We start from the raw sequence: 17,577 nt of genomic DNA on the forward strand, positions 1-17,577 counted from the left end.
CAGATACCACTTAGAAAAGCACACCATCAATGAATGCTGAATTACTGTGTAAAGGGTTCTATCACCATTCCATATGTTATCACTGTAGTTACTGCCTTAAAAGTATGTAAAGCACTGATGCAAATAGTCTTGAAGCAAAATACTACAGCTTGGAATTTATGGGGCAGTCATATTGTATTAAAACCTGGCAGTGGCCCATATCCCCATGCATTACCTTGTGTAAAAATAAGCTTTACAAGCAGAAAACAAACTGAGTGGAAGGCAGAGTCCATAGTTTCCTACTGGTAAGAACAACGTCTGAATTAAGCTGAGATAAATAACAATACAAGCAGGAGGATGGAGATGTCATCTGTAGATCCAAGAAAATGTCCGCCCCTTCCTGGCACAAGTAGAAAAGTGCACACGTGTTTGTTGATTCATATATTGCATGTGTCTGTTTTTTACATCCTTTCAGTTTACAATTTCTTCTACGTCCTATTGCAATCTTGAGTCTGATGCTACAAATCAGCATCAGTTAGTTTGTTTGGCTAATAATATAGCATTTTGAAGTAAGCTATACTCCCAAATACTACTCAAGTAGTAAAGTTTATACAAATTATATTTTACAAAAGGTCTGACATCATACCTGCACATGCTCAAGTATGATTTTAAGGGCTGTCAGAAATACTGCTGAGTAAAATGCTTTATATATAAAAGGAACTGCCAGATGTATTTAAAAATGGGCATTTTAATCCAAAACTTCTCAGAAAATGACACCACTGATGCGAGCTCCTAGGCTTCTTCTAAATTTACTTTCTACTTCTGTACTGCATGTGCTTTAAGCTGCTAGGAAGATCTGAGTCATGATAATCAAGCATTCCAAAGCCACTAGATAAATTCCATTTTGGAAATATCCAGCAATACTTTCTGGCTTTGTCAATTGTGCTCCAGTGTTGATATTGCCTTGGCTCAAGTGAGTTGTTGACCAGAGTAACACGAGCTAAAAATATAATTCATGCATCAACTGCAGTCAGAACAGTGACCAGCATGTATGTGTGTAAGAATTTGTAATAAATCATCAAGAAACAACATTTAAAAATAATGAAAATGTCAAAACACAGCATGATTACATTTAAGATTATATGAGGGCTGAAAAATATGCTATAAAAATAAATATGTTAATCACAAGGTTGCTGTGATTAATTGCATTTTACAAATTTGCCCAAATAAAGTTCAGAATAAAATGTTACATCAGATTAGTAATAACATTTTTTAACCAATGGTAAAACAAAAGAAATCTCTGCAGAGATTTAGTGGGTTAACCAAACAGAGCAAACATTTTACATGATAGAAGTAACCTCATCCAAGGAATGGCAAAATTATTTGAACTATTAGGAAAAGAAAAATATTTTTTGTGTGCCCCTGATAAAACCCAAAGAATGCTTATATAAGTCAAGTCAAGTGGCTTCATTGTCATTCCATCCATGCACAGTATTGTAGCAGACAGTGGCATGAAATAACGTTCCCTTTCTTTGCTATGTAGGTGATGTTAATTGTCCAAGTAAGGTCAGCTGCCAGGTGCACACCAAAGAATTTGGTGCTCTGGACCAATTCCAATTCTGATCCATTGATGTGCAGTGAGGTGTGGACAGCATGGGCTTTTCTGAAGTGAACAAGCATCTTCTCCGTCATTTCCATGTTAAGAGACAGATTGTTGCTCTTGCATTAGTTCACCAGTTATCGTATCTGCCTTCTGTAAGCTGACTCATCTCTATTGCTAATGAGATCCACCACCGTTGTTTCATAAGCGAATTTAATGATGGTGTAGGTGCTGTATGCAGTCATGTGTCAGGAGAGTGAACATTAATGGGTTGAGTACACAGCCCTGAGGGGGTACCAGTGCTTAGTGTGATGGTGCTGGAGATGGTGTTATCGATGTGGACTTCCTGGGGTCTCTCTGTTGCAGATGAGTGTCTGAGAGATGATGATGTTCAATGCTAAACTGAAGTCTATGAACAGCATTCTAGTGTAAGTGTCTCATTTGTCCAGATGGGATGGGCCACATGAAAAGCAGATGATATGGTATCCTCAGTGGAATGGTTGGAGCGATAGACAAATGGGAGAGGGTCATGTGAAGTGGGAAGTCTGGCTTTCAGGTGGCCTCTCAAAGCACATCATGATGACCAGTGTAAGTGCTATGTGGCAATAATCATTGAGGCAAGTGGCTGAGGATGTCTTCGGCATGGGCATGTTGAAGGTGGAATAATCATGTGGAATTTTTTTATTAAATAGTGCTGAACACATATTGAAGAAATAAATTACTATTTTAAGTCTAGTTGTGTCCAACCAGCTGTTCAGAGAAAGGTTAATATAAAATAAAATGTAGTCTTGAACATTTAATGAAAACCTGTTGACAGTGCTTGCTATCCTATCTATATTACTAAGCGAAGGTTGTATATATGCACGGATGCCAGATGCCAGACACACCGAAGCGCACGTGCACTGTGACTCAGCGCCCCTGAGTCAAATCCAACAGCTTCCCAGACTCAGTAGGTAGCGCCCAAACAACACAACACAACCTGTAAAATAAAGTTCAGGTCACAATACAACCGCCGCCCGAACACGCACACCACCGAATATAAAACCTTCGTTTAGTAATGTTTACGAAGGTTGTATATATGCACGGATGCCAGACGCAACCCGTGCCAAAAGCGCACGCACACTCACACAGCGCCCAAGGGTCAAACCCAGCGGCTTCCCAAAGTCAGTAAGTGGTGCCCAAACAACACAACACAACCTGTAAACTAAACTTGAGGTAAAGCGTGCACGCCAACAAGTTGCCATGGTGACATATTTAAACATAGACACAGAATAACTAGACGCCTCATGACTAGCAGAATCGTACGTCAACGTCGCCACCATATTGTGAGTAGCACTGCTGTGGAGTGAAGTAATGAATAATGTGCTGCTTGGGATTGTACAAACCGCTGTACGCTCCAAATCAGATCCCAGGGGATTACATTTCATAGGTAAGGCTGAACAATTGTTTTGGTTATATTTGGATATTAGAAAATCCCGTTTTATAATCTTTACTTTAGCTAAGCCAGGCTAAGCAAGCAAAGCAATGCATTTATGTGCTCAAGTCAGCCTCCAAACAACGTTTTGGCTAAACGTATTTAGTCACTATGTAGATTGTTGTTAGCTGTTAACATTTCTCAAACTTGATGATATTTTTTCTCAAGGAGCACATTGAGGAAACACAGTTTGAAACTGACAACCATCATTTTATGCTCATGTCTTTAGTTGTGTCTGTCTTCCACAAACTAAGGCTGCACCATATTGCCAGACTGAATACTCTCAAATTACAAGATCTGAGTGAGCGAGAGGAGTGTAAGTCTGGAGGAGATCAGTGAGGTTGTGGAGAGCTTTAAATGTTAAGAGCGGTATTTTGTATTGTATTCTGAAGTTAACAGGGAGCCAGTGAAGTTGAGAGAGAATAGGTGTAATATGTTCAGTGGATTTGCAACAGCAGGATATTATCCTGGCAGCAGAATTTTGAAGAAGCTGTAAGCGATGGATATGTTTTTGTGGGATGCCAGATAGAATAGCATTATAGTAATCTATACGTGAGGTGACTCGGGCATTAATGAATACTGAATTCAGTACTGTGTTGCGCAAGAACAGGACAAAGTCTGGAAATGTTTCGAAGATAGAAGAAGGCAGTCCCCGAAATGTTGCTTATATGGGAGGAATGATTAATAATAATAATTATAATTATTATTATTTAATAATTGCCATTATTAGTGTATAAATGGATATAAATAATTGCATTTAAACGATTCGCCAAAATCTGTTGTATGTAAATGATACTGTTTTAAACATTGTTTTTTCATCAGAAAACCCGGTTTCCACATCTACCTGTATTAGTTTAAATGGCACTTTTGCCACTCGCAATAAGGCTGACGCGCTGATGTATCGTGTCGACTGGGAAATACAGTGAATGCGGCGTCTATCTATATATATGTCTATGTATTTAAACGTGAGGTAGTGGTGACTACTGACAATGCCAGCAGTCAGCTACTCCACAGTGCCTGCGGTCAGTGTTCTCCACTCCACAGTACCACCAGCTACTCCACTACACAGTGCCAACAGTCAGTGTGCTCTAATCCACTGTGCCAGCACTCAGTTTGGCAGCTGTCAGTGTGGCTTATTTGAATCACATTAAGGTAATTCAGTGTTAAAAGTAAGTTCAATTATGATTCCTAACAGCAAACGACTTCTAGCTAACAACACACCCATAGAAAAACAAAAACGAGACTGCATGGATAAAAACAATGAACAAAGGCGCCTACAACTCGCTTCTGAAACACCAGAACCAAAGGAGTCACGGCTCCAAAAAGAAACAGCTTTAGTACAAATATATTTATTTCATTAAATGAAAACTTTCCCAGGACGCTCCCACCCTCCATGATTTTTCATCCCTACAAAGATTGGAGGGAACAGAAAGTAATTGCCACTCTTGGATTTGCGATTCTTTAGAGAATCGGGGGTTTACTGGTTATTATTATTAGGAGGAGGAGGAGGTTAGGAGCACGCGATGATACATCGCATTGCCGCACCCACCACATGATGAACCAACTCAGGATCCCAGATTAGGACCCGAATGTGGCAATGCAACAAGTACACCTCAGCACCACACTAGTTCAGATGGAATGGAACCAGTGTGAGGTTTTTTTTTTTTTATGGTGGCCGGAGTGCCAATTCTGCCACCAACCCCCAGGTTTTTCCTTGCAGCTTGGACGGCCTACGTGCAGGACTGGATGCCGATTAACGTCATACCCAGGTTAGGTATGATGTTAATCTCTTGGCACAGGTTAAGAGCCTTAATTCCCAAATGTCCAGTTTATTTCAGAATATAGCAACACAGGATATATAAACAATGATGTCTAGCTTGCACAGATGCTTTACTTGGCTAACAAGTACTGGTGATTATTAGATGACTATTGCAATTCTGTTTGGAGGAAAATCGGCCATTTCAGATGACAATTCTACATACTTTAGTTTAGCTGATCATTGACACATTCTGTATGTGCTAACGATGTAATAGAAATCATCATTAGGAATAAATCTGAAGACTATTTGTACTTATGTACACTAAATAAAAACCAGCTTAACTGCATGATAAGAGGATACTAATAAGCCAACCTGTTAAAGAGTTTTTAAACATGTAATATTTAATGTAGAGTTCTTGCAATTCGAATCAGTGATGATGACCTAAAAGAAAAAGATTTAGCTATACTTTACTTAACATTCTCATCATCCAGCCAGTGCATAGAAGTCATTAAAATGACAAAAACAATGTGAGGTTGAATTGTAAAAACGTTTGAATATAAATCATGGGACATTTGTGCTCATTCTCAATAATGCACCTATGAGACAGCATCACAGTATTTTGTGTAGCTCTAATTAACATGCCTCTCTAGTACAGAACTAAAGGGCATATCGTCCTCTATCAACCTACTGGGAATTAAACCTCTGGATTAAAACCTAGATTACGGCACACCAACATAGTCATTATCAACATGAGAATGGCTATGTTGGTGTGGCCTAATCCAGGCTTTCAAAATTCAAAACTGAATTAATAAATCTGATTCAGGAGAATTCCTTCAATAAAACAATGAATAGCATACTTGAGGAAAATGGTGGAAATAACTGGAAGTCTTTTCAAGGAGGAAATCTGGAAACACTTTTTTCATGTAAAAGATTTGGGAATTCAGTACTGATTACCATATTGTGTATTTGAAGAAGAGTCCTTTTTAGCTTTAAAAAGATATGTGCATATGTTATTTCAACCCCAAACCCTCAACATTAGCTTCAGCACTGGTAAACAAATGGAACAGGTTTGGTAAAGATATTTCAAATCAATACTGATACCAGCCATCCATCTATCCTTCCATCCATCACCTAACCAGATTCATCTAATTCAGGGCCATGACAGCCATAGCCTACCCTGTTAGCACTGGGCCCAAGATACAAACCAGCTATGGATGAATACTCAGTCTGGAACACTAACGCTTTGCAAACACCCACATTTTCCCAGTAGGGGCAAGTCACCAGTTAACTTAATACACTGGTCTTTGGGATGTCAGAAGAAAAACAGGATTATCAACTGAAAAACCCATGCATATATAATGGAGTATATGAGAACTATACATATTAAACAATCAGGACTGAAACCCAGGCTTCTGGACCTATGACAAAGCATTGCAAATCACTGCTCCACCATTCAGCCAATGCCTATCCAGTACTGTCCAAAAGATTATGTTGATAAGGGATTAATAAAGTATCTATCTATCTATCTATAAAGAAATGCAGTATTCCATATTTTACTGTAACAGTTTGAACAGGATCAACAATAAAAAAAAATCTTAAAATATGGTCTGTGATTTATTAATAAATAATTCTCTTTCTAATTTCACAAGTGCCAAATTTCTAAAAACCTTTTGATAATAATGTAGATTGTGGAATGTACCATAAGGGTGGAGAATAAAGCCTGTGCAAAAAACCTCTACCTGCAGAAATTCCAGGTTTATAATTTTTTATTTCTGTAAGATGCCTGGTATTACTAATAATAACCTTCTGATGCAGTTTACCTTATAGCATATAATCAGAAAAAGGAGTACTGTGGTGGTAAATTAATTTTCATCAGAAAGTTGTTTTTTTTTGTGTGAGTATTTAAAAACAAAAAAATAGTTTACTTACCTTCAAATTAATATTGGTATCAGAAACTGTAATTTTCATTGGTACAATTTCTGGAACACAATCATCCTCTAAAAATTGCCCAAGATTGATTAAGGAAGACATTAACAGGTCAGAGCTAAAATGTTGTATTTTGCAATGCAGGAAGCCATTTTTTGCTGCCAGAGGGGAGTACACTGCTGCTTTAGGCCCAATGTCCAGCCTTAGTCTCACTTCTGGACAAATGTCGTCGGGGTCAGACAGAGCTGAATGATCAGATCCTATAAAAAAAACAAAAGCAACAAGGCCTTTAGTTGTGATGGGAAAGAACTCACGATAAGATATAACTGTGCACTGATTACTAAATGAAAATAGTACTGTAAGTTAGAGTACGGCTGATAGTCATTTACTATTCATGCAAATGTACTGGAAATGGCCATATAAAGAGTAACCTGTAGCTGTTTTTAATAATTGTACAGTACAATTAAAATACAACCTAAAATTAAATTTTCAGATCTTCTAATGTAGAGAAAAACCAAGCAAAATGACACCTTTTACTGGCTAACTAAAAAGATTACAATACGCAAGCTTTCGATGCAACTCAGGCCCCTTCTTCAGGCAAGGGGCCTGAGTTGCCTCGAAAGCTTGCATATTGTAATCTTTTTAGTTAGCCAATAAAAGGTGTCACTTTGCTTGGCTTTTCTCTACATTCATAATGGATAACACGGTACAACACCCTAGTACTACAGATCTTCTAACAAATACTCCTGCCTTGTAAATGTGCAATCCACAACATTTCATATTGAGGATATGGCTCAAAAAAAGTTTGCAAACTGGACATTTTCATTGATCTCCTAGGCATTCTGTGTAAAAAAGGGTAGCTTAAAATTATAGCAGATAAACATATAAAACCGACATTAAGCTTAATCTACCAAATGAAAAACAAGAATGCTATAAGCAACACTGCCTGAGGCCATGAGGCTTGGATAACTACTAGGTATAAATAAATAAAAAATAAATAAATAATTTGTTTTCATCAATACATTTAGTATCAATAAAGCAATTATTACTATTTCTATTACTACTGATTTTCATTAACTAAGAAAATCAAGGCTTGCAAACAAATATACAGTAATATCGTGGGTTTTTTAGTAATTTTAACAATTTTATAACAACAACAAAAAACCTTTGTATTTACACTTCTAAAAACATATTTGCCTTAAAAACTAGTATGATTTCAAATCCAAAAATTTGCACCAAGAAACTCAATCAGTTAATCATTATTTAAAATCGCATCCTTCATAAAGTACATCATCAGAAGGCACTTTTCAAAGCAAAACAAGAACACAAAAAAGATAAAATGGCCAATCTGAGAATAAATTAAAACAATAAAAGAAACAAAGTTAAATGTAACGTTGAACTGATAGGTGCAAGTGGTAGCCAACAATATAAGATGGCATTAACAATAATAAGAGAATTCAGAACAGTTAAAGGGATAATGAACAGTAAATAATCAATAATTTATATTTAAATTGTCAGCAGCCCGCCACCCAAAATGTGTGCTTGCTCAAAGCATGCTATAGTCATTGGTTTAAAAGATGTGCAGTGCAAGCCCAGCAGAAAAACCAGAGAACTAAAAATCATCAAGTTAAGCCTAATGTCATAAACACTTGGAAATATAAGTCTAAATGAGTTTAAAATGAATTAGGACAGTGATGATGACTGACTTTTGTTTATCTGATTTTTTTAGGGTTAATTAGAAGGGTAATCATTATACCATGATTAGTAACCTTTCACCAAATCCAAATCATAATTCACTAAATTAATTCAATGTCAAAATGAAGCCATAACCAGATTCTCATTTAGTTTCTCATTTTCCTTTCTTTCTTTTTGTTGCTCTAATGCAGTCATTGGTCTTGTTTTGAATGACTAAAACTTCGGACATAGGTGTGTGCCACCATCTTTACTACCAGCAGTGAATTGACATTATGCTCTGCATCCCTGCTGTCCTGTAACTAGCAATGGGTGCTGTTGCCAGCAAAGATAAGGTAGTGCCCATATAACAAAGCACAGAATAATAATATAAAATTATAAATGGAAATCACAACTGTAGTAAAAAATACAAAATGTAAAATACAGTCATTCGGAATATTATAAAATTAAGATCTGTGAAACAGAGCCAACAATAACTGTAATCCTAATATAAGAAAAAGAAAACAACACAAATCAACACATACAGTATGCTATATACTAACACATGGCAGACATGTTCTTTCTAAAATTTCATGGTTCTGTTAAAAAGTGTCAATTGATGCCGGATAAACATGCTACCAGGAGCTAAGACTACCTCATCTCTTAACAACGACAATACAGCAAGAGTGTACATCATAAGAGTAATAATGGATGTCAAAGGCGTGCTGCTCTATGACAGTGGTTCTTAACTATTTTCACAGTTGACACTCTTGATATTCTCAAAATCGGCTCTCACATCCTCATAAAAATTGGGTTTAGTTGTATAATTTAGGCCAATTTCAAGACTGTAGAAATATGCAATCACTCACCTTAAAAAATAACAACATAGCTGTGTAGCTCAGATGAAACTGTATAGTCAAAAATGGTAACAACTGAAAACTGAGCTCTACTAAGCAAAGGCGGAAAACAAGAGAAGTTATCAAAGTGTGTGACCTCTGAGATGAGATGTGCTGATTCCCAACTGTGGGAAATTCTACAATATCAAAACTGTATTGCTGGGTTGTCTGGGTACTACAAATTCTTATTAGCCTCAGAAAGTAGGCATGGTGAGCAGGCTCCTTATTATTCTGCCATTTTTCTGACATCAATACAAAAATAATTAACTTTAATAAGTGAATTATTTATGGAATGGAGGTCTATGATTTAACTATGTGGCTAATGAAACGTGTATACTTTAGATGCCCCATGCCCCAAGAAAAGGTGTCTTGTATAAGTTTAAGAACACTGCATGATACATAGCATAAAAAAATGTCAAGCAAACAATATCATTTTTATGTATCTAGTTTCAGAAAAATAAGTGTACCTTATCCTACAGGAAGTACCTAATGGTATTAGGACAAAAAAACGAATAAATAATATACGGTAGACAACATTACATAAACCCATAATTATACACAGGTCTACAAAAATTTTTTTTTTTCAGGTGCCAAGGTTTTTTGAATGGATTAAGGGTATTTTGAGGGTGATGAATTCAAAAATCCCATTACTTTTGCTGAATTGGTTCACTTTTTGAGATAATAGACATCCATGAAAATAATGCATTCACCCAATGCGACTTGTGTGTGATAACAAATGCAATAGCTTTTGGTCTGTCTTTTAACTCTTTAACAGTGTCTTAGGTAATGAAATACCCCATATAATTATTTTGTATTTTAATTTGTAGGCCTACAATGCTATAAAAGTGACTTTTTGAAGCCAGAATTCAACTGTGAATTTGCAGAGGAAAGAAGTCGGCTACAGTATAAGTTTGTCAACCCAGTCTTGGTTTATACCCAAAAAGTTCTGTCTTAATAAGTATATAAATACATGTAAAAATTATGACTTCATCAAGAAGAGCCTGCAATCCTGATGTATTCTGCTACATCTGTGAAGAGTACATGGTTGAAAAACAAAGAAGAAATATCACAGACATTGTGCATCAAGTATACCTGGCTTATTTTGGAGTACAGCTTGCAGACCAGGATAAGTCTTGGGCTCCACATATGGTTTGCAAAACATGTGTGGAGCACCTACAACAGTGGACAAAAGGTGAAAGAAAAAGTTTAAACTTTGGTGTGCCAATGGTATGGAGAGAAGCGAAAAACCACCATGATGATTGTTACTTTGTGTTGTAAAGATTAAAGGCTTTAATCGTTACAAGAAAGCTCGGTGGGATTATCCTGATTTGGAATCAGCAAGACGACCTGTTCCACATAGCAATGACGTTCCCATACCAGTGTTTAGCAGACTACCAAAGCAGCCACTGTCAGACTCTGAAGAGAGGCAGGGATTGGAGTGTATGGCAGGTAATAGCAGTGGAAGTGAATTTGAGGGAAGCTCTTCAACGCCTCAACCATTAGGCCAAAAAGAACTCGACCTGATTCGAGACTTACATCTGTCCAAGCAAGCATCTGAACTTTTAGCGTCCAGACTTAATGAACAAAATCTTATAAAGGCGGAACTTAAAATTACAGCCTATTGGACAAGAGAAGAGAGGCTTCTCCCATATTTCAACCAAGAGGAAGAACTTGTATACTGCAATGATATCCCAGGAATTGTACTTCAAATGGGACTAACAGAATATCGACCAGAAGACTGGCAGCTTTTTATAGACAGCTCCATTAGAAGCTTGAAATGTGTTCTCTTGCACAATGGTAACCATTATGCGTCTCTTCCCATTGCTCACTCAACAAAACTTAAAGAAGAATATAAAAATGTAAAAATCGTATTACAGAAAATCCGTTATCATGAACAATTTGTGTTGATCTGAAGATGGTGAACGTCTTGCTTGGACAGCAATCTGGATACACAAAATACCCATGCTTCATGTGCCTCTGGGATAGCAGGGCAAAGCAAGATCATTGGACAAAAGTGTCATGGCCTACAAGGGAAGAAATGATTGTTGGCACTGCGAATATCATCAACAAGCCGCTGGTGGACAACAACAAAATCATTCTCCCACCGCTTCATATTAAGCTAGGATTGATGAAGCAATTTGTTAGGGCTTTGGACAAAATGGGTAATTGCTTCACGTACATTTGTAGATCATTCCCTGGACTGAGCATGGAAAAACTACAAGCTGGAATCTTTGATGTTCCTCAGATTCGTAAACTCATGAACGATTCCAATTTTACCAAATGCATGAATGACACTGAGGCTTCGGCCTGGAAGAGTTTTGTCTCTGTTGTGAAGAACTACTTGGGTAATCACAGAGCAGTCAATTATGAAGAACTGGTGCAGGATATGCTTGCTAACTTCAGAAATGTGGGAGTTATTATGAGCATAAAGATCTTCATAGCCATTTAAACAGATTTCCAGATAACCTTGGAGACTTCAGCGAGGAACAAGGTGAGAGGTTCCACCAGGATATGAAGGTGATGGAGGAGAGATATCAAGGCAGATGGGACATACACACGATGGCAGACTACTGTTAGAGTCTCCAACGTGATTGTCCTGATGACACACATAAAAGGAAATCGCATAAACAGCGTTTTTTGAAGCATCGACATTAATAACAATCAATAACTAATTAATATTGTATTAATTAATCACATCATACATAACTTTTTTCCTGTCACTGTTAGATATTTTTCATTTCTTTTTTGTATGATGTTAGACTGTTTACTTACTAGCTGTAACTAAAATAAAAATATTCTTGCAATTCTGAATGCTTTTCAAATGTGTTGCGTTAATTAATTAATTAACTATTAAATATCTCAGAAACTAGAGCCAATCTGGCAAAACCAAAGATATATTCTTAATCAGCACCATAAACTTAATATAAAACTGTTCAGACATCGTTGGCACCAAAATCACTGTATACCAGTTATCTATACTGACAATGGGGCAACTTAAAAGGTGCATCTGTTTTTTCTATAGCTGCTGTCTTTTGGTCATCGGCATAGGGAAGTAGAGTACATCGTTGCAGCAACAAACATTAGCCAGGACAGTTAAATAAATGTATTCTTTACTTACAATGATATAAGATATGAACCACATTTTTAAATATTATGTGATAATCAAGGCAATGTGGAAGGCAATGAAAAAACATATTATACCTATCAGCATACCAAAAATGCAAAATACAAAACAAAATTAACCCATTTTTGTACTTGTTTTGTAAGTATTATTAAAATTTTTGATAATTTTCCTGGTGACTCCATTTTGTGTTCTGGTCTTCCAGATGGTTTCCACCATTCTGCATGGCCACAGTTGTTGTTTATGGTCACTAGCTGGTCTCCCTGAGTATGCAAGATGGTAACTCTCAGCCTCTGAGTGCCAAGATTCAAAACAAAATCTTTTGAATTGCTGTTGTAGTGTTTGTTAGTGGAAAAAGAAACCAAAACAAGTGCTAAGATTTTCTGGTTTCACCGTTTTTGCTCACTACAACTTTGAAAAAGCTGTCACGTGTCCTCTCTCTAAAGAAATAGACAAATCCAACTAATCATCAGGCAAAAGCAAATCAAAAGCTGCCATGGGAAATAATAAATAAAAAAGTGTACAACATGAGTAAAACAGAAAGAAGAGTCAGAAAAGCAGTATGAAAACTATGGACTTTGGACAGCACAAAATGCAGTGCCAGAGAGACAACAACATATAGAAAAAGAGAACTGGGTTGTCTTCTCCTTTCTTGGTGTTGCAGTATTCACTGCAAGACAGTATGGAATGCAGTAGCAGAGTAACTTTAGATTGCAAGACAGTTTAGATTTTCACACTAACATACTGTATAATGTAAATGTATGCCTAACAGAAGCATTTTATATATTTTATTGGAAAGTAGTTATTGTAGTATGAAGTTCATATCACCCACCATTCCAAAATCAACCTATTAGGCAATTATAAATATTGTGTTTTCTTTGACAAAATCAAGTAACACCTTAATGCACACTGATGTTGAGCACATACGCACAAGCATGGCTATTTAAAATCCTTCAATAAAATATCATACTGCAGCTTACTTTCAAGTATTCTTATTTCTCGTTTGACCATAACTAACTCACTCCATGGTACGCACATCCTCGTAGAAGTTGGGTTCATTTAACAACCATCTGTCGGTCAGGTCTATGTCCAGATCTCAATTTCCTCATTCCCATCCTATCCACCCTTCCTAGGTGTCTTGAAGCCAACTCTGTCTGTGTCTTCATTTCTGTCATTGTCCACCTGGCCTACCATACATCATTATTTTCAGGACCCTACTCTTTGACATCCTTTCCAAATGGTCAGGCCATGTCAGTCTCCTTTTTTGATCAATGTGACAATATCCAAATCCTGAGATTGATATCAAAGCTCTACATAAGTTCTTAAATGCCACTTTGGTTGCCATGGCCAAAATAACTATTTAAACGTCCTCTTTAAACTCCTAAAATTCTTTAATTTTCCTGTATAAAGTCCACTTTTTACTGGCATAAGGACTACTAGTTAAAATTACTGTCTTTTGTATTAGCACCTTTGCTAACTGAAACAGATTCAGTGTTCTGCAGAGCCAACAGGAAACAATTTTCTACCACTGCCCTTGCCTTGTCAGGCCAACAGTGCAACAGTGACACTTGACCAGTACCCATATTTACAAATATTTTACATAAATAACACATATCATGTATGCCTTTATCCTCACAGGTGGCGCAATGGTAGTGCTGCTGCTTTGCAGTAAGGAGATTGTGGGTTCGCATCCTGGGTCCTCCCTGTGTGGAGAGCGCTTTGAGTAGTGAGAAAAGTGCTATAGAAATGTAAAGAATTATTATTATCAGTGCCTAAACGATGTTTTTAATTGCATATACTAACCAATATATATATATATATATATATATATACAGTGGTGTGAAAAACTATTTGCCCCCTTCCTGATTTCTTATTCTTTTGCATGTTTGTCACACAAAATGTTTCTGATCATCAAACACATTTAACCATTAGTCAAATATAACACAAGTAAACACAAAATGCAGTTTTTAAATGATGGTGTTTATTATTTAGGGAGAAAAAAAATCCAAACCTACATGGCCCTGTGTGAAAAAGTAATTGCCCCCTTGTTAAAAAATAACCTAACTGTGGTGTATCACACCTGAGTTCAATTTCCGTAGCCATCCCCAGGCCTGATTACTGCCACACCTGTTTCAATCAAGAAATCACTTAAATAGGAGCTGCCTGACACAGAGAAGTAGACCAAAAGCACCTCAAAAGCTAGACATCATGCCAAGATCCAAAGAAATTCAGGAACAAATGAGAACAGAAGTAATTGAGATCTATCAGTCTGGTAAAGGTTATAAAGCCATTTCTAAAGCTTTGGGACTCCAGCGAACCACAGTGAGAGCCATTATCCACAAATGGCAAAAACATGGAACAGTGGTGAACCTTCCAAGTAGTGGCCGGCCGACCAAAATTACCCCAAGAGCGCAGAGATGACTCATCCGAGAGGTCACAAAAGACCCCAGGACAACGTCTAAAGAACTGCAGGCCTCACTTGCCTCAATTAAGGTCAGTGTTCACGACTCCACCATAAGAAAGAGACTGGGCAAAAACGGCCTGCATGGCAGATTTCCAAGACGCAAACCACTGTTAAGCAAAAAGAACATTGGGGCTCGTCTCAATTTTGCTAAGAAACATCTCAATGATTGCCAAGACTTTTGGGAAAATACCTTGTGGACTGATGAGACAAAAGTTGAACTTTTTGGAAGGCAAATGTCCCGTTACATCTGGCGTAAAAGGAACACAGCATTTCAGAAAAAGAACATCATACCAACAGTAAAATATGGTGGTGGTAGTGTGATGGTCTGGGGTTGTTTTGCTGCTTCAGGACCTGGAAGGCTTGCTGTGATAGATGGAACCATGAATTTACTGTCTACCAAAAAATCCTGAAGGAGAATGTCCGGCCATCTGTTCGTCAACTCAAGCTGAAGCGATCTTGGGTGCTGCAACAGGACAATGACCCAAAACACACCAGCAAATCCACCTCTGAATGGCTAAAGAAAAACAAAATGAAGACTTTGGAGTGGCCTAGTCAAAGTCCTGACCTGAATCCAATTGAGATGCTATGGCATGACCTAAAAAAGGCGGTTCATGCTAGAAAACCCTCAAACAAAGCTGAATTACAACAATTTTGCAAAGATGAGTGGGCCAAAATTCCTCCAGAGCGCTGTAAAAGACTCATTGCAAGTTATCACAAACGCTTGATTGCAGTTATTGCTGCTAAGGGTGGCCCAACCAGTTATTAGGTTCAGGGGGCAATTACTTTTTCACACAGGGCCATGTAGGTTTGGATTTTTTTTTCTTCCTAAATAATAAAAACCACCATTTACAAACTGCATTTTGTGTTTACTTGTGTTATATTTGACTAATGGTTAAATGTGTTTGATGATCAGAAACATTTTGTGTGACAAACATGCAAAAGAATAAGAAATCAGGAAGGGGGCAAATAGTTTTTCACACCACTGTATATATATATATATATATATATATATATATATATATCAATGAATGTTTAAAAACAACACATTCCAAAGACTAGGGTAAAAAGAGACAACTCTGTCATGTTGATTAAGGAGGAAATACCCTGTGATGTCTTATACTCTTGAAAGCCTTGCACTTTTGCAACAGATGTATAATTGTAAGGGTGACAGAAAATGGATACAAAATGCTGAACACAGTATCATGTCAATAACCAGACAATTCACAATTATCACTTTCTTCAAAATCGCAAAACAATAGTTTTTTTAAATGACATGTACCAGCAGCTTTCCCAAGATACTCATACAAATCTTCTGAAATGTCCTACAAACCCACTGGTTTATAACATTAATGCTGAACTTAACAGCTTATTTTAATTGTAGGAGATGGAGGGCAATAGCGGTTGTGCAACAGGTAAAGGATGAGCCTCACAGCATTTGAACTACACTTCCTGGTAACTGTGCTTATTAAGTGGGACATTTATGTTCAGCCTACGTTAATATGTGATCTACATCCCAAAGTCATGAGGCATGTTTTCAGTAACACAGTTAATAAAGCAGGTTCAGAAAATGGATAGCAGGATGAGCCTACTTGTTAATAGGAATAAAGAAAAAACACCTATGGTTTAATGCTCATATGAAATCAGTCCACCAATTTTTGGATCCTACTTATTCTTAATATTTGTAAATCACTATATATATTAGGATCTGCTAAATAAATAAATGTTCAGGAAAAAAACTTTTTCTTTTGCCAGTTCACCATTTTTTCTGTTATTTCAGGCAAAACTTTTTTTCTGAATAGTCAGCATTAGAATCAAATATATTTTAACTTCATTGGCACACATAGAATTATTATCTTTTAGAATAACAACAGGAATGGATTTAAAGAAATGCTGAGGCACAGCAATATTTCCTTTTACAGTTTTATGCTGACATAACAGGAATCCTTGTGTTTAAAACATGAACATCACCCGTGTTCTGTCATCAACTATATAACAAGTTTACTGATGTGTGCTCAATGCTTTTTGAACAGGTAGAACTTTTCCCATTTTAAGGATGCCGAGAGCCTTGGAATGTAAACCTTAGTAGGCTTAAACCTCACCACATGCTCTCTTTATTTTAAACATTGCTTTTATATTTTATATACTGCTTTTCATAGCAACGACAATTAAAAAGCACTTTTCTAAGCAATCAATTTTAAACTAAATGTCAAACAAAGGTGGTTATGAATGTATTTACAAGCATAAACAAACAGTGTAACATTCAAAGTAAAAAAAGGAAACACTGGAAAAATCTTAATAAGAACAGGCAATTCAGGCTAACAAGGTTATCAGTCCTATTCACCTAATGTCCCCAAAATAATTTCAAGTTCAGTTCTGAAGGTCTCCGACTGTCTGACAAACTAATTGGAATTTATTCCTTGTGTTTGTTATTTAATGTTTCTGTAAAATCTACCCTTTACCAGTTACCTTCTATGTCTCAATGTTTTTGTTGAAGAACTCATTTTAAAACAACAGCTGGGATGCACTGTACTATTTCCCTTCATAACTGTAAACATTACAATCATGTTACATCTTAATCTTTATTTGTTCAAACTAAAAATATTCAATCTCTCCTTATTAGTCCCAGAATCACTCCAGTTGGTACTCTCTGGACTTTCACTGGCGCTGATATGTCTTTTTTTTGATAT

The 17,577-nt window shown here is 36.8% G+C and overlaps 1 protein-coding gene across 1 annotated transcript in view; it reads right to left on the bottom strand.

Annotated features, from left to right (window-relative positions):
- bltp3b (bridge-like lipid transfer protein family member 3B) overlaps positions 1 to 17,577 on the bottom strand; it is a 243,416-nt gene that overhangs the window by 33,103 nt on the left and 192,736 nt on the right. Inside the window, exon 18 of the mRNA XM_028816858.2 lies at positions 6,742 to 6,998. Within this exon, the coding sequence (XP_028672691.1) occupies positions 6,742 to 6,998 (257 nt within the window). The remainder of the gene's footprint in view (positions 1 to 6,741; positions 6,999 to 17,577) is intronic.

Source organism: Erpetoichthys calabaricus, chromosome 1 (assembly GCF_900747795.2).
Source record: "Erpetoichthys calabaricus chromosome 1, fErpCal1.3, whole genome shotgun sequence".
In the NCBI taxonomy this organism is placed as follows: Eukaryota; Metazoa; Chordata; class Cladistia; order Polypteriformes; family Polypteridae; genus Erpetoichthys; species Erpetoichthys calabaricus.